The 17,191-nt window shown below is 54.6% G+C and overlaps 2 protein-coding genes and 1 non-coding gene across 3 annotated transcripts; all 3 read right to left on the reverse strand.

Moving 5' to 3' along the window:
- Positions 1-5,849: 5,849 nt before the first annotated feature.
- On the reverse strand, positions 5,850-9,083 carry LOC34618211 (long-chain-fatty-acid--CoA ligase ACSBG2). Its single transcript, XM_026338663.1, has 4 exons — positions 8,785-9,083; positions 7,024-8,448; positions 6,236-6,781; positions 5,850-6,036 (listed from the first exon to the last, which is right to left on the reverse strand). The coding sequence occupies exons 1-4, from the start codon at positions 9,081-9,083 to the stop codon at positions 5,850-5,852; spliced, it is 2,457 nt and encodes an 818-aa protein (XP_026194448.1).
- Positions 9,084-10,155: 1,072 nt separating this feature from the next.
- Positions 10,156-10,229, reverse strand: Trnai-aau. Its single transcript has one exon. It is a non-coding gene; the product is annotated as a tRNA-Ile (tRNA).
- Positions 10,230-14,032: 3,803 nt separating this feature from the next.
- On the reverse strand, positions 14,033-16,505 carry LOC113147592. The gene is made up of 3 exons (XM_026338652.1): positions 16,457-16,505; positions 15,629-15,802; positions 14,033-14,322 (listed from the first exon to the last, which is right to left on the reverse strand). The coding sequence occupies exons 1-3, from the start codon at positions 16,503-16,505 to the stop codon at positions 14,033-14,035; spliced, it is 513 nt and encodes a 170-aa protein (XP_026194437.1).
- Positions 16,506-17,191: the final 686 nt, after the last annotated feature.

Below are 17,191 nucleotides of genomic sequence, written 5' to 3' on the forward strand. Positions count from 1 at the left end.
AGCGGAACTAGGCCTCGCTTGGTGTAGCTGTAGATGTATATACAGGTGGGTGTTGGCTCCTCTCCCTACAGCTGAAAGACGCAACAGACAATTCCACCCCGACACCTCCACACCCACCAACCAGCAAATCCTCATATCCTCCTGCCCTTTCATCTAGAAGCCGAGACGCTGTGCCCTTATGCCTGGCCTTTATATAGAATATAATCTTTTTGTATTTTTAACCCTTCTGGGCGACCCCACCCTCCCTCCAGGCATGCGGTAGATAGCCATCGCACCCAGCCTCCCGAGAGACCCCCGCAGGATTAGGGTTCTACATTGCTGCCCCAACAGGCCTTGCTTCTATCGTGTTCTTCCTTCTTAATCTATTTTTGCTCTCGTTCCTCTCGTCCTTAGGGGCCGAACTAAGAGCCTTTGCGGCTGCAGCATCGCTTTTGCTGCCACGGCACACCGCCTTGGCAAACCCTGCACGTCCCGCCGTGCAACTGCGGATAGTACGTCTGGCTTGGGGTTTTTCGTTAAACTTACAACTAAAGGAGAGGAGGTAAATGACATCAGGGCAGCGCTCTGCGCCAGACTGCGCCTTGCCCCCCTCCACTCTTTGCAGAAAGATCCCCCAGTCGGCAACAACAACCCCACCCAGCACGCGTTCTTGAGAGAAGAGGCTTCCTGCCACATATGGCGGCCTGTGATCTTGGCGTTGGGACGGAAGAAGGGATGCCAAGGGGCCCCCCTTCGTCTCCCTTTATGGGCCTTGATCCCAGGAAAGAAGAGGCTGTACGGCAATTGCTCAACGAACTACATGAAGAACTACATGGCAAGACGGAGGAGAAGGAGGCATCTTCCGTTGACTGCGATGCCGGCGAACCCCTAGGGGACATACCGGAGACGCCTGGACTGAGAAAGCAGTCTGGTGAGAGAACGATAGGGATAGAAGTACTGGGAGAAGAGGCTCACACACAATGACGAATCAAGACGAAACGCGGGTAGACATGGATGAGTGTATAGGCCTACGGGGGCAGGGGTGGGGGGCATGAACGAAGGGGGGCAGCAGGGGCACTAGTGGAAGGATGCAGGGCTGGGAGGGAAGGGGACAAAAAATATGGCATGCATGCACATGATCCTGTATCGAGGGATAGCTCCATGGGGAGCCGCTAGCTTTGGGTCGGAGAGGGCTACAAATAGACAGGTGTGCGGTGTTAGCAATGTCATCCAATGCCTCACATACAACAAATTTTATCGCTTCCTACAGCTGTGCGTGGCCCTCCCACTTTTACGTTCTGGCGTCGAGGCCAGTATGCAAGATGAACTTTATGGTCTTTTTGTGTGGTATTCGATGCAGGCGGATGTGATGTCTGCTTTAATGGGAAAGAGAGACTTCGATCCCACGATAACAGGCCGCTATCGCTTTGGACTCTGGAGAGCTCCTTGGAGCTGGCAACTTCTACAGCTGACGCAGCCTCCCTCTTTGCTTCCTCTGCTCTCCTCAGGGCTTCTCTTTGGGATAGCACCAATTATAGTTGTAACAACTCCCCCAGCGCTGCACTTTCCGCTGCCCTTGCACCGGGTGGATCTGGTCACACTGCTGCGACGTCTGCAGACACAACACCCTCGTCCTTGCCTACATGCGCACCAGCAGCAGAGCAATGGGAGTCTCTGCCAATCCCCGAGGAGGAGGCTGCGCTCCCTTGGGCATATATTACAAAGGGGCTAGATTCAGGCTGGGGACCTTCGCGCAACCCCTTCGTCGCAACGGAGCACTAGTTGCTGTAACAGCACACGCTGCTACAGCAATCTGCCAAAACAATGCTATGAGGGGGATGCAGAGGATACTTTGCGGTGCCACCGGTGTTGTACATTGCAAACCTCATACTTACAGGTTAATTGGAAACCCTAGGTACTCTGTACTGTCTGACCAGCGCTAGCTACGTGGTTTATGTGAGCTGGTTGGCCGATACGTTAGCGAGGTGAACAACCATCACTAGACACCAGCCAGCTAGCCAACGATGTATCATTCTGCTAGGGCTATCTAACCACAGAGAAAGTAAGCCATTTGTTTGGCTGGCTAGCTGAACACCCCTTGGAGCTCGTTGATGCCACACCACAGAAACCACTTGCTGGTGGTCCAGGAGACGTGCAGGCAAAGGAAAAATGCGATGTAGCTCAGCTGCGGAGACTTTACTTTTCTTGTCCTCCTATTTCCGTTGTATTCTCCCTGCTATTCCACCGTAACTTCCATTACCCCGTGGGGACTCTTCGATAGAGGGCGAGCTCTGCCCCCAAGAAAAAGTGCCCCTCGGGGTTAGTAGGCCGACAAAACCTCAAACAAATCCATTGCAAAACGGATTGGGGGACTAATGCAGCAGCTGGCAAAGCCAGGTGGGTGTATGCATCCAGCTGGGTGTAATTAAGGGGGAATAAGCAGCTACCCACATGGGCAGCGAAAGGGGTTGCTTGCTTGTGCTTATCTTGCAAGAGTTTGGAGTCCTCCATGACATCATGGGTGTAATAGTACAGCAAAGCTGCCTTGTTGATTCTTGCGTGGTTCTTCGGAGCTAAGAGTGCACTTAGAGTGCGCTTCTGCTGCAGACGATGTATATGTCATTGAATTCATGCTCGCTCTTGATAGCGCAGGAACAACAACTTGTGTTGATGCGAATTATTCTGTTTCTATAGAGGTTCACCATGATGATACTGGCATGGAGAGTAAACGTACACTGCCTGAGGGTACATCACGAGCATTATGAGATTCGCAGCGTTTCAAAACATTGCGGTAAAAATGGAAAGCAGCAGTGGTGTGCAAAACGACAACTACAGCAGCGGCAAAGCCAAGTACATCATGACGCTTTGCCGCCGGTATATAGTACGTGCAACTAGAGCGGGGATAATCTACTCGTTCCTCCAGCTTTCTTTCGTCCTGGGCTGGAGTCACTGACGATTCACAAAAACATTTGCTAGAATGGACAAAAGCACGAAGAACATAGAAAAGGAATCAGTCTTACAAACTCTTGAGCAACAGAACCTTTGCCACCTCATTACCAACACTTGCCCACCAGCAGCTTTGCAGCGGCCTCGTTGCAACTGAAACGGCACACAAGGAAGTAGCCTGGAAGACTTAGGCTTTTAAAAACATGAGTCTAGTGGCACATTCAGCATCGACCACCGCTGCCGTCTATTAGGGAGTCCAAAGTATCCTGTGCTCGCTAACGCGAACATCGGGGTAAAACCACCGCAGATGCTAGTTCCGATTTTTTCGCATGGATGTGCGTGCCGGTCAGAATAAATTAAACCGATTCCGCAGATGTCTCGCGGGGTGTGGGTTGTGGCTGTTCGTTTGACGGGTTGTCTGATCAGGTGAGGCTTCATAGAAGTCAACAGGAGGCTGCTGACCTTGGATTGTGGGGAGTTTTTGTGTGCCCTTTAAGAGGGTGTACACCCTATCTTTACCATGATAGAATACCCTCCAGAAGAAAAAACATTGCGCTCTCTTCCGCCTGTACTAACTCGGAGAAGAAGACAGCACTTTCGGAAAGGACGATTTCGCCGAGCTGGAGAGCAGACAAGGATGAAAAAGACGCTTCAGGTGTTCAGCATGGTGGAAAACCAAAAAAGGCGGCCTAATGTTTGCTACAAAAAGATTACAGCCCATTCCAGGAGTTTTACTTCTCTACAGCACTTTTTCAGGAGCCGAAGACAAAGTAACTGACTACCGGTGTGCACAAAGAGCTGCAACAACCACCGACAGCACCGAAAGAGAAAAAACCTTTTTCTGGCACCCATTAGCTTCCAATCAAAGCAGAAATCGGTTCTCTAACACACTGAAATATTATCAGCATCAAGATCTTCTTCATGTCCGCAAAAGATGCACGTGCACAGCCACCCCAGCATCCACCAGACACACCAGGGTCACTTCAGCTCGATGATGGGCGTTGCCCTACAACCAGTTGGGCATCTGGTATCAGAGTCTGACTGGCCGGGGTAGCGCCCGGCTGTGATCCGAGCGGAAGTCGGTTCGGTGGCGGAGTGCCGTGTGGTGTCCCATGTCGCCTGGGAGCCTCCCCTGTGCGCCTGCCCCTGCGAGACCGCAGTTCTCGATGCCGCTCGGCGGAAGCCGGGCGACGTCGGGAATGATGAGGCGCGTACCGCCGGAGGCTGGAAACAGAGCACGGAAAAGCGCCCGCTGTGGTGCAGTGCAGGGAACACGGGCGCGCAGGTCACAGGTGGACAGAGTTCAGCAACCCTCTCACACCGAGCTTTTTTGTTTACGCTTGTAGGCAGGAGAGAGAAAAGGGGTGGTTGTGTGTGTGCCACCTATATTACAGCGTCGAGGGAAAAAGATTTTTATACGCGGGTTCACAATGTGAGTTGGGGGGAACACCATTCAGAGTGGATGCATGATGGCATGCATCTTGAAATCATGTTGAGTGCATTTGTGAGGTTTTTACCTCGTTTTTTGTTTCCTTCCTCTATCTTGCCTTATCGCGCGGGTGATACCGAGCACACATGTCTATCATCGTCTGTGGGTGAGGCGTGTTCCATGAGCATCATGCATGCATGCGTTCATTGCCTTTTGAACAGCGATGTTCCTGCTTGCTACGTCCCCTAGAGAGTTATGAACTAAACAGCAGCACGCTAGGATACGGCTTGTTTGACGGTTCGCCAGTCTTTCAAATTATAACGCACGACTTTTAATCATGCTCTTTCAGTTTCTTCGCTTACTGCTTGATACCGTGGAGCCGCGTCACCGCTTCGAAGATGGGACTCGTATTCAAACCACATTCTGACTTGCTTGCACGTGCCTGCTCTTTATTTCGTGCATATTTTGCTATTTACTCTTGATCTGTTACATTCATTTATCTAATAACTGGTTTAGTAGCTTCTCCACCCGACAGTATCACGCACACAACAAACAGTGCTGCCGTTGGAAGACTGAACACTTCCGCCCTGCTGGTGCTTGAGGCAACACTTTTGCAGGAATACAAAATACAAGTAAACTTTAAAGATATGTGACCTTTATACCACAGCCCCAGGGGGGCTTCTGCATCCAAATGACCAAGTCCGGTGGTCTTCGGAGAGGGCACTTTAATGTCAGATCCTTGCCTTTGTCAAACCATATTAGACGATGACGCCCCCGGTTCCCACTGACTATCCTTCATTGTCTCCGGAACGTTAAGTTTTCGTGCGTGGCGTGGCGTGTGGCGTAATGCTCTTAAGTTTAACGACGAGCACATAGAGGGCTCACCCAGCTGACTACAACCCCCCAAACGAATTAAAGTATCCACAGTGAAGACACTCCACGAAACTTTGTTATTCATAGACATGAGGGTACGAAAACAACAATCCTAATTCATTGAGATACGTCGTAGTCCCGCCTGCACTCAACCCCCAGCGAGGCAACCTTGGGGTCTTTAGTGTCTTTTACTTCGGGGGCCAACTCTAAAGGTGAAGCACTTTCCCTCAGTGGCCGAAAATAAGCCTCACTACTTCTGCCCGCCCTCCACATTCGTAAAGGCTTATACTGTAAGCATTAGTCTCACTACCCTAAGCCTTTCCTGCCTTTCGCCATTTGCCTACTTTTTAAAAACAGTACTCTTTTAATGCTGGAGTAGCATAGCCATGGTGAAAAATCTTGTTTGAAAGGCTGCATCTCGTTTATTTGAACCACTGTGTAGTAGAGACCCCAGAGGGAGCTCGCATAAACACATTGAGCATTGCCTTTGCAGTGCCAGCTGCTGCTGCCCCCGCATTTATGTGGACTGGCAACAGCAATCCTGGCTGGTGCTCTCCTTGAATTTGTAGTTCAAATGGCAGCCCCTACACCAAGCTTCATTAGATTTAGCAGCAAAGGCAGGCTACAGCTTGGCAGCAGCACGATTGGACTGCAGACATGGCGGATGGGGGTGTATGTACATCTGCTCAATGAGGTCCTCATACCTTTTAGTTACGACCTTCCTCCTCAGCTTCAAAGTGGCCGTCAACTCCCCGCCAGCCACCGAGAAGTCGATCGGAAGTACGCGCCATGCCAGCACACGCTGAGCCCTATAGCAGCGACAATGATTGCACCAGCAGCGGCATTTAGAGTGACAGCAGACACCAGCACATAACCAGAATAGGACCCTAAAGCTAAGTTTATCCTACATGGCAAAGACAAGAAGGAGGTGCTGAAAGAATCATGGGAAAAGGGTGTGCGGCATGGGGACTGCTCTAGGTATACGAGGCTGTTGGCGGAGAGGCCGACCTAGAAATAGATTTCTTGTTAGCACGTTCTAATCCTGCCAAGATGAGCTGGTTCACCACGGGATCTTCGGCCGCCTCCATGGTTGTTTTGGAGGTTCCACCAAGGGGGGCAATGGCTTTTAGGACCTGAGTGTCGAGGGTTTGCGTGGGCGCGTCGTCCTTGTCTCTAGTGGTGTGGAGACAAATGAGAACTGACAGATACTTCTTTCTGTCTCCCACCACCATGCAGTTTGAAACGATGGGCAGTTCCTGTCTGATGGCGTTCTCTATGAGCAGGGGAGCCACGTTTTCTCCTCCTGCTGTAATCAGCAGTTCCTTGACTCTTCCCGTGATGAAAAGAAATCCTTCCTCGTCAACCCTCCCGAGATCTCCCGAGTGCAGAAATCCCTGGGGGTCCACGGCCTCCATGGTGGCCTTGTCGTCACTCAAGTAGCCCATGAAGATATTACGCCCGCGGAAACAGATCTCGCCTTCGCCGTCGCTATTGGGGTTCAAAATCAGTGTGTCTGTGCCAGGCATCGAGTGGCCGATGCTGCCTAGCTTGAACCTGCGCAGCGAGAGCAACATCAGCAGGCGTCCAACCACATCCAGACACAGTCAGAAGGGGTGGGCAAACGGACGGTGGGGGTCCGCCCAAGCAGACTCTGCAAAAGCCGTGAAGGAGCCATCAACGACACATGAAAAGGGGCACTAAGAGCCGCGGAACTGCGCAGTATGCTGCTGCCTTTCCCCTGGCACCCCGTAATGGTTGGAAGGAGGCCTTTCTCAGCAGCACGCAGCGTCTCGTACCATCCAGGTGCAGGCGCGATGAAGGTCTGAGGTCCTGTGCTTTCGCTGAGGCCATAGAGGGAGTTGATGGGCATGCCAAGGGAAAGGAAGTATTTTTGTGTTTCGGGGTCTATGGGGGCGGCGCAGCTCCCCCAAGCGTTGCAGCGGTCGAATCCCAAGGCCTTTCGTACCTGATGCAGCAGCACTTTGTTGACTGCTGCAAAAGCCAAGGGGGGCTGCCGGCCCTCGAGCAGCGCGCATGCACCTGCATAGCCGATGTCTTTCGCGGCAGTACTGAGGCGTCTCCGTAAGGCGCTGCCTTTCGCTCCCACCTCTCTCAGCTTCTGCTCCATTTTTTCCCATATGCGAGGGACGCCCAGGAACCAAGTAGGCCTCACCTTGAGCAACGTATCGAGCAGCGTGCCTCTCAAGGCGTCAGGGCGTGAAAAGAAGACTGCCGTCCCCATAATCAGTGGCGCGACAAGGTCCACGATCTGAGCAGCCACGTGGGAGAGCGGCAACAAAGACACGATGCGGTCTTCTCTCGTAAGCGATATGATCTGCGCCATGAGGCTCGCAGTCCACGTCAAGTTGTCGTGGCTAAGCATCACTCCCTTCGGATTTCCTGTCGTTCCACTAGTATACACGACGGTGCAACAGGATCCTGGCTTCTGCTGCTCCATCCGAACGGAGAGGTCACTGTCTTTCACCCCCCTACCCAGGGAGAGGAAGTCGTCGAAGGACACAACAACCCCCTCCGCTGCGAGCGACGGCGGCACTTGATCCCTGTAGACCACGATTTGCTGCAGCACACGGCTGCCCCCCGCCAACAGGCGCCCCTCCCGCTTCTGCTCTTGCTGCTCCTGCTGCAACTGCTGCAACTGTCGCTTCCGAACGGCGAGCATCTTGAGCGCGTTCTCCGCCGTATCGACGACCGCAAGGAAGCACTGGGAGTGCTCAATGACGTACTTACACGCCTCCTCGTTGTTCGTTGTGTAAACGCCGACCGCAACACCCCCAGAAAAGATGGTGCCGTAGAACGAGATCGCCCACGCCGCAGCATTGCAACCCATGATGGCCACACGGCAGAGGCGGGGTGCCCCCAAATGCATAAGGGCCTTGGCGAAGAAACAGGCATCTGACCAGTAACCGAACCAGGTGTAGCCACACCATCCGGGAATCAAGTCTGGAGCGTACGAGGGGGGGACTGCCTGGAGGGGCGCTGTACTGCCCTTGGGGAAGCAGACCCTTTGACTGCCGCCGTCATCGTTATCCGCGTTTGCAGAACCGCCAATGCGCGAGCTGCTGAGGCTCTCTTTATCGCCGCTGCTGCTCTTGAGTTCTGGGAAGTGTGGCTCGAAGAGCAACGCTGGTTCGGAGCTAAAGCGTCGAACACAGTCCCCGAAGAATTCGACAATTGTCTGGGGGGGTATAGCCGCCGGGCCGCTGCAACAGCAGTAGAAGCGGGAGAAAAAAAACACACACACACACAGATTTTGCACAGAGGAATGTGCGCGCGGCAAGTGCAGAGAGGGATGTACTACGGGAGGGCCACCCAGCTGGCAGCTCACAAAGACGGCGTAGATTGGCACCCTCGTAGTGGAGGTACCAACCACACCATCCGGCAGGCTAAAAGCAGCAACGGAGGCTTTGAGCCCCTCCAAAAATCAGCAGCAGCCTCAGGTGCTAGTTGCCTCTTCGCCTGGGATTGCTAGGGTGTACATGACGACGGATTTGCGGGAGCTCCACAAGTTGAGAGTGTGTGATGATGCAGCGGCGCACCTTTCCGCAAGTTTAATGGGGAGCTCGACGTCAATGTCGGTAGTCCAGACCAAGTCCTTCCCCGCCTTCACCTTTTCCTTCAGTTGTTGTGAGAGCGTCTCCGTGTGGAGAGGCCTCCCTGGCCCTAGGTGTCTCTTGTCTTGCTCCTGCCGCGGTTGGAGTGCCGCATCTCTGTTGCGGAGCACCTGCTGGATGGAAACTTGAATGTTGGTGGCGGAGGAAAAGTCTTTGCTCTCGTGTGGCTGCACGTAGCGACCTGGAGTCGGAAGCGTGAGGCAGTCGATAATAACTCCACTCATTCTGGTTGCTGTAAATCTGTACTATCTGAAGAAGAGGTGCGGCTTCGGCAAGCTCTGCTCTTCGGGGCCCCGAGAGACTGGAGCGGGTGCCAGCGAAGACAGCACACAGAGAAACAGGTGTACCCCAGACAGGGAAGACAGCAGGAAGAATGCTCTATGAACGACAGGAGAGAGAAGGCAGGGATGCTGAAAGGGGGAGGTGTCTCGCGCTTCCTCTTGTTGGTGCTAATGCAATTTCTGCTTCGCACCTGCTGCTCCTGCAGCGGCTGTCTGGGATGCTTTTGATCCCGCAGGAGAGCCTACTAACGACGCTGATTGGTCACTCTATTTCAAAGGCCAAGCACGGGGAGCCAGCGCCTGACCTGCCGCCTCAAGATTTATGGAAAGAGAGGGAAAAAGACGCGCGTGTTTTCTTCGTCTCTTCCCGTTGTTGCGAAGCCAAAGAGGTCAACGCGAACGGGATGGAGGATCTTCTGGGAGCTGGTACCAACTATATGCAGGGAGGCCTACCCTTCCCCCTACGTCGCACATCCCGCCGAGCAAGATAAGGTGAGACGAGTATAGGGGCCTGGAGTTGCCAGATGCATGTAGAGCTGTTTATTTAGCACACCAAATGAACACACAATAAAGGCTTTTTTGTCATCTGACCTCAGTATTCTAAAGCTGAAAGGACGAAAACCTTGGTAAATACCTCTACGCTCCCGCGTCCCTCCTCAGCAGCGAGTGCCTCGCACTGTCGGTCGGCATAGGGAGAGGGGCCTCTATGGCTGCGCTGCTACGAGAGGATAGGTAAGGCCTATGAAGCAGTCTAGGGCTCATTGTGCGAATAGAAAAGGCATTTATACTGTTTATCACCACTTCTAGTGCTGCTATTGCTATTTCGTGAATGGAAGATACCTGCGTCGGCATCTGTGACTTGTGCATGTCCAACAGGTTCCTTGTGCCTGGGAAGCTGCGCCGCACAGTCTTTTAGGAGACGTAACAATGGAAAAAACGACCTTACGCTACGTCTCGGCATTATAAACACCGCGCCAAAGGTAACAACGCCTAAGGAAAATGCTAGACGCGACCTTGGTCCCAACCGGTCTCGAACCGGCGACCTTTCGGTTATTAGCCGAATGCTCTAACCAACTGAGCTATAGGACCTGTGCCGGTAGGGAAATCCCAGGCTTAGAAGCCGCGGCTATTGACTTCCTGGGGGATTTTGCGATGAGCAAACCAACAAAGGGGTAGCAGAACGGGTGTTGAGCTCCTCTTCTGTATACCTACAGTACAGTCAGACCCCGACTTTAGCTGCAGTATTACCACCACACAGCAGCTGACAACTGGCAGCACGCATCCCTGTATACATAACTCCCGATGTGTACATAGGCGCATATACGTGTACATCTATGAACACGTATCGGATTATATAGGGTCGCGCAGCTACTTGCCAAATTATGCGTATTTCCAGTGCGAGCATCACTCCAACATATGCCAAACGCGTGTGCAATGGGGATGATTGCAGCGCTTCCAAAGGGCAAATACTTCCATAACGTGGTAGACATGCTAGTAGATGCCCTGCTGAGCGGCTACTGCCTCGCGGCACCAGCCTAGTACGGCCTCCGAAATACTGTCTAGGGGGCCAGAAAAACACTGCAGCCTAGCTCCACGAACCCCGTCTTTGACATAGACTGCTAGCAACAAAGCTGGAGTTGTGTTTTAGACCGTCAGTCGCTTCGCACTCCTTGAAGGATTCTTCACGTAAAAGGGCAGATGCGATGAAAACAGGGAAGCTACTGAAGGCTGGCAGGGTTGTAGGACCGAATCCAGTAATCCGGGAGGGCGCCACCACTCTCCTATTCTTACTGCCTGCCTTCTCCACAGCTAGCAGAAGCTGCTGCTGGACCTTGTCCACTGCTGCTGAGGGGCTAGAAGTTGGGGGTAGTGCCTCAACAGCGCTTGCGGAGAGACACCTAGCTGAGTTTGTGCCACTGATGCACCCTGGAGAAGTGACAGACGGCGGCACATCTGTCGAACATTCCGTGTTTCTGCATCCAAGACCCTTAGGACCGCTGCACGGGCTAAGCCACTCTCCTCTTTGTCGCTTCGCTTCTTGTGCTACCGTCCTGGCTAGGGAGCGATTGCGAGCCACCAGGCGCAACGCAGATTGGAGGAAAGGCAGTGACTCTTCGTAATGCGTAACAGTGATACCTTCGAGGGCATTCGCGGTGTTGCTCTCGGTGCTGCTAGTACATGAGTCCGGTGGATTGGGAGCCACTGCGTGCTTTGCCAGGATAGCACCGTCCCGCAAAAAATTTTTCAGGGACTCCTGAGGGGACCAGCCTGCAGGAGACCATCCCCAAAAGCCTGGTTCCTTCCGAGGCCAAATCGGCATATTTCTGGGGCTTACTGGAGCCGCTCGCGATGACGCTGCTGCAAGTGGAGAGGCACTCGAGGGAAAAGGCTCTCCCCCGTCATCTCCGGAGAAGCAGGGGCGGCTCCTCCCGCCCTTAGACTTCTCCTTCCTTGCCTTTTCGATCGAAGATGCTACACAGACACTGCACCACTTCTCTGACCCAGACAACTTCCTGGCGGTCCACTGCGCGGCGAGCTCCCCAATACGATTCAGCCTGATGAAAGAAGGCGTCGTTTTACTGGACTGGAGCACTGCGAAATCCGGATCCTTGAGAGCGTGCTGGCCGTACTGCACATGCGTCTCCTGCTGCAAATCGTTTATCAGGGACAGATCAAGTGGGAGGCAGCCACCTGGCAAACAAGTTGAAGGAGGTATAGAGACCAGGCCCCTGGGGGAGGCGTCTGGAATCGGCAAGAACGTAGAGGCGTGGGCAAGCATTGAAAGGTCTGGGGTGCCCTTTAGCGCCACTTCAGCTGGGCCGCACAGCCGCATACACAGCAAATGAGAGCACATTAGTAGTTGGGCAACATGTATCGCTGCTGCACTTAAGTCGAACAAAGAAAACAAAGCCCTAGCAGGATCCATATCCCGGTAAAACCAGTCACTATCCCTTCAGTTGTCCCCTGCCCAAAAGAGCTCGAGACTCACAACTGTTGCAGGGAGGTTGCTGTTGGTGCTCCAACTTATGCTGTGTCTGTTTCTGCCGTGGCCAGTACAAGCTCTCACAGGCCTGCATGCATCTCCGAGTTGAGGAACTCTGAGAAATGAGGGAGTGGGAAAGAGAAAGGGCCATAAGGCTCAACCACACGACTGAGGCCGCAGGACAGCGGCCTACTCCCGAGCAAGGCCTGTAAATGGCAGGATGCGCTACACTTTGAGCTAGATGATCTATAACGCAGAAGGCGCACAAACGTCCAAGCCAGCATACATACAACAGCGCTGCATCACAGACGCCAGGTGAGGTGACTCGAACTGGACCAGGGCGCAAGGCAAGAGGCGATCAATACCTTGGCGCAAAACACAATGCCAACACGATTTGAAACTGAGAGACACACCACATTTTACGTGTGATGCCGTGGTTCTGCTCACGCAACTTCTCGGGGAGCTGCTGCTTGAGGTCCAAGGGGGCTGATTTGCGACCACTGGCCTCTGGTTTGCGGCATACACCCGTAGCAAACGAAACCCATACTCTCTTGCTTTCCTGTAAATAAACATGACATAGCTTCCTAAGGGACTGCTCCATAGTTTCCCCCGCAGCGGCCTGTTACACTACCCACGAGGACTCCCTTTCCGGCGGGAAGAAAGGGGCTTACAAGGCATCTGCGCCTCCTTGGGCTACTAGTTTGCGTGCGTGTGTGTGCTTTACCCCCCCAACCTCAAACACACGATAAACATTCAGCATATAGATATTTTGTTTATGACTGTTTCTTAAGGCAGGCTTGGGCACCTTCAAGTTTCGAGGCCTCCGCCGCTTCAATCCAGGGTCACTGTTCAGTCCCCCATGGTGGAAGCTGCCATCTTAAGCCCTCAGTTCTTCGAAAGCTGAATGTACCCAAACATCTAGAATAGATGAATCTGTCGATATTATTTTTATCATCCTGTAAAGGGAGAGGGCTTCTTGAGCCGTGCAGCGCAAAACACTGGGAGAGCCGTGGTTCCCCAAGGTCTCGTGCCTCATGAGCCTCTAGGGGACTTTACGGAAGACTGCGGTGCAATAGACTGGCAGAATCCTTTTCGGAAAGCTGAGCGTTCCTGCTGTTGAAGCTCTAAGGGGAGCACAGTCGTCTGTCCCCGTGGCTAGCCCAGTCCTGCAACCTACCAAGAACCCCGTTCTTTGAAAAACATGTAACCCCTGTAGCATATACCTAGCTCTCGTAGCTAATAGCCAGACACTCGACTGGTAAAAGGATCACCGCACCTCCTAGTTTTTATGTAATTCAGCACACAAAATTGGCCAGCTAGTGGAAGCGCCCGTCAAGCTCGAAGCATGCACGTAGCCAAAAGATGTAGGACTGCGTTTCATTAGTGCCCCTGAGTGATGCCTACTACACCGGTATTACGCATAAAGGAGGTGCAAAATCGCACGTTCTTGACCATAAGAGTAGCGAGAGAAACACCCACCCCCTAGCCGTGGCCCCCGGGGAATCCTGTGCCTTTCCTCGGAGGAAATTCGATTCCGAGGAGCTGAGATAGGCCTCGCGGATAGGAAGTAAAGCTACGCATAAAGTGGAGAGTTGCGGTAGGGGCATCACCCTAGGAAGGTCGTACCAACTGGTCCCTATGATGCCGCAGAGCCAGTGGCAGTTGTGCTAAGCGCGAAACCTCTAAGGAACCCCCGGAAATAGTGGCAGCCCTTCGATCGCAGCATCTTTTCACTAAGCAGGCGCTACCGCTGGTGCCCCTGATACTCCCGAGAAGCATACTTAAGTGAACGACTTTCTTTGTGTATTCATGATGTCTATGCACATGAAGATCGGTCCCTGAGACGAGCTTCCTTCAGAGAGTGGGGCAAGAGTTCCTGATGCTGAGTATATGCCATTGGTGAGGGTGCTCACTGCATTGCCTGCCTTTGTGCGAGAGCATTCCTTATGAACTCGGCTCTGTGTTCCTCAGCTGCCACAATCATCTCCGATAGGAGATTGGGATCCCAGCTTTCTTCGCAAAGGCGCGTAAGCAGCAACAGCACCGAGGTTTGCAACCCTCCTTGCCCGCCTGCTGTGGCCGCTGGAGTGCAGTCTGCTCCCTCTCCAGGGGCGGCTGCAGCTGGGAGTAAGCAGCAAGCGACTTCCAGCAAGACGCGAAAAGCAGCTCTGGCCCTTTCGAGGTCGTCGGCGGAGAATCCTGGCGCAGTGTCTGCTGTGCCTGTCGGAGGGGCGATAGACTCGCTGGTGCTCCTCATGCTGCTGATGGTGAAGGCGGTGTGTCTGTCCAGCTGGTGGCCCCTAATCTAGGGGAAGGAGGCCTGTATTCTGCGCGGCTGTCGGAGCTACAAATGCCGTTTCTGCGGCAGCAGCTGCTTGCGTGCTGCTGCTGCACTGTTTGCCTGCTGCTGCTGCTTAGAGGGCCGTGCTCGTGCACCACAGGGGGCCCCTCGCCAGTCTGCCTTTGCCGGATACACCGCATGCGCCTCGCCTCGCCTTGATCAAGGAGGGGTTCCGTGGTACCAAGGACTTAGGGGGAAGGTGCAGGGAAAGAAAAACTTCCTGAGGCTGTCTCAGAGGGCAGCACTGCGGCTGGTGCCACTGCCCGCAGCCGAACAGCGGCGGAGGGGTGTGCGTTCTTCCGCGGGGAGCACTCGAGGGCCCACCGGAAATAGAATTCGAATTAAGTTTGCGGGTCAAATACACTTTCTCTGCCACCGCGGAGCGGCTGCGACCGCATGCGCAGCAGCAGCAACCGCTTTCCCCCGTTGGGTGGTGTATCCCCAAGGGGGCCCCCCCTAAGGGCCCGCCCCCCCCAACGGGGTTTTAGGTACCATGGTCCAACCTGGCTGGCTTTCCAATGAGTTGAACTAAGAACGCCTCATCGGTGGCTTCTTTGAGCCACGAGTAACGCTGTGGTTTCACAGGTGGAGAGGGGCCATAGCCTGCGGCCAGAGAGAACCGTGCTGCTCAACGGCGATAAGCCGCTACAGCCAGCCTGCGGCAGTGGACGCATGCAGCAAAAATAAGCGCCGTTGGGTGTATCCGGCCTCGTTTGTAGCATTCATTATGCAGCAGCAGCCTGCCGGCGGGGCGGGGGATGAGCTGCCGTGGAAGACTTTGTGCCTCGATTCGCAGCAACCCCGCTAGATCCTCTACGCAAACCGACACCGCTGCGCACACGCGCGTCTCCCAGTGTAGCTGCTGCTTTCGCTATTGCTTTTTCTGCTGCTTTTGCTGCTCGTGAGGGCAAGGGGCGCAGCAGCAAGCCCCCTCCTTGCAACGGGCAGCTTTGCCGGAGACGCCAGCCTCAGAGAGAGAGAGACAGAGCAGGCGCTATGCGCTGAGGCAGCATCCGAAGCTGCGTCTAGAAATGCCTTTTCTTCAAACAGAGACGAGACCCTCATAGTGATATGCCCATGGATCTGCCGGGGTTCTACTGGAATGCAGAACGCCAGAGATATTTCCCAATTCATTCACTGCGTCAGCCTTCCTCAGCTATCAACCCGCAGCCGCAGCAGCCGCAGCAGCAGCAGCCGCAGCAGCAGCAGCAGCAGCAGCAGCAGCAGCCACGATGGCAGCGACAAGAATCAGACGTGCCTGCCGCAGACAACCCTCCACGTACACGCCGAAAGCATGCTTCCCAGCGGCAGCAGTCAGGGCAGCACGAATATCGGCGTCTCGGATTTGGGTATGAAGGGCAGCAGCGGCCGTGGCGGCATGCAAAGCAGCACGTGAGTCGCCGCAAAAGGAGCTTAGAGGCGCTGCGAGAGCAGCAGCAGCAGCAACAGCAGCGGCAGTGCAGCGGTGACATCAAACAGCTAGGGAACTCCCAGCAGCCAGACAGCCGCCCTGTTCCCTGCACTGTAGAAATCGCCCCTAGCATGCACAGCCGTAGGCGTCGGCGTAGGCTTTGCAGTAGTAGAAACAGCACAAACAATAGCAGCAACAGCAGTAGCAATAGCAGTAGCAGCAGCGATCGCGCAGAAAGCAGCATTAGGGGAAGACGACGTAGCAGGCGTAAAGGGTCCTACCCTCCTAACGCTGTTACGCATCATGATGCATGCAAGCCGCTCGTCGGTGCAGGCCGGCCCTCTGTCTTTGCATTGCATGCAGCATCTGCTGCGTGCAATGCTGCGGCAGAAGCTGCTGCAGGGCCTCCTCCAGGGAACCTGCTGCTTGCTCTCCGTCGCATGCGCTTGTGCAACAGCGGCAGGAGCGAAGAAAGAGCAGGTTTTAGAGCTAGGGCGTTTGCCACGGCGCTGCAGCACCTGCACTTGCCACTGCCTCTTGGATTCTCCCCTTTTGTCTGTCTTGCCGCTGCCAGCGCGTGCATTCCAGATCAGGGGTCGCTGCTGCAGGGGGCTGAGGCTCAGGAGGCATCTCGCTGCAACTGGCAGCTGCTGCTGTCGATGAGCGGCGAGACGGGGAGTCGGCTGCTGCAGCTTGCTGCCTCCGCCTTTTTTCCATCGCCACGGGCACGAGCTTCCCGTGCAGCAGCCAGGGTAGACGAGCGGCGGCGAAGGCTTCAGGAGCGCAGCGCTGGTGTGGGGGCGTCTCCGTATTCGCGGGAGGCACGAGCGACGGCGTTTCTCCCCGCGGATGCCTCCGCCCCTCACGCCAGTGCCGCTGTTGCAGCGGCTGCCTTCGCGGCTGGAGGCCGTTTAGTGGACGTTGAGGTTGCATGCCAGCTCGCAGTGTGCTGTTTGCGAAGCAGCGCCGGCAGCAAGGGAGGCCTCGTAGTCGAGCGGGCGCTTTCGAGTGGCAGCAGCGGCACGCTATGGGCGAACAGGGAAGCGGCAGAAGACGCGTGGGCATGTGCCTCCAGTCTGTCTCGTCGTCGCAGTGCCTCTCCCGCAGCAGCGCTGACAGAAGGCGTCGAACCTTTCTTCGTACTCGCTGGCAGGCGACCCTCTGTTCAGCTTCTGCGCCCTCGCCCTGGGCAGCTCATGATGCACCAGACTTGGGAACCTACAGATCGAGCGCGGCGGCTGCTGCCGCATGCGTGTTATGCTGCTGCGTGGTTCTCAGCGAGACAGGCGGCAGCAGCTTCCGCGGCTGCTGATGCG

Source organism: Cyclospora cayetanensis, unplaced genomic scaffold (genome assembly GCF_002999335.1).
Source record: "Cyclospora cayetanensis isolate NF1_C8 unplaced genomic scaffold, CcayRef3 CcayRef3_contig_29, whole genome shotgun sequence".
In the NCBI taxonomy this organism is placed as follows: domain Eukaryota; phylum Apicomplexa; class Conoidasida; order Eucoccidiorida; family Eimeriidae; genus Cyclospora; species Cyclospora cayetanensis.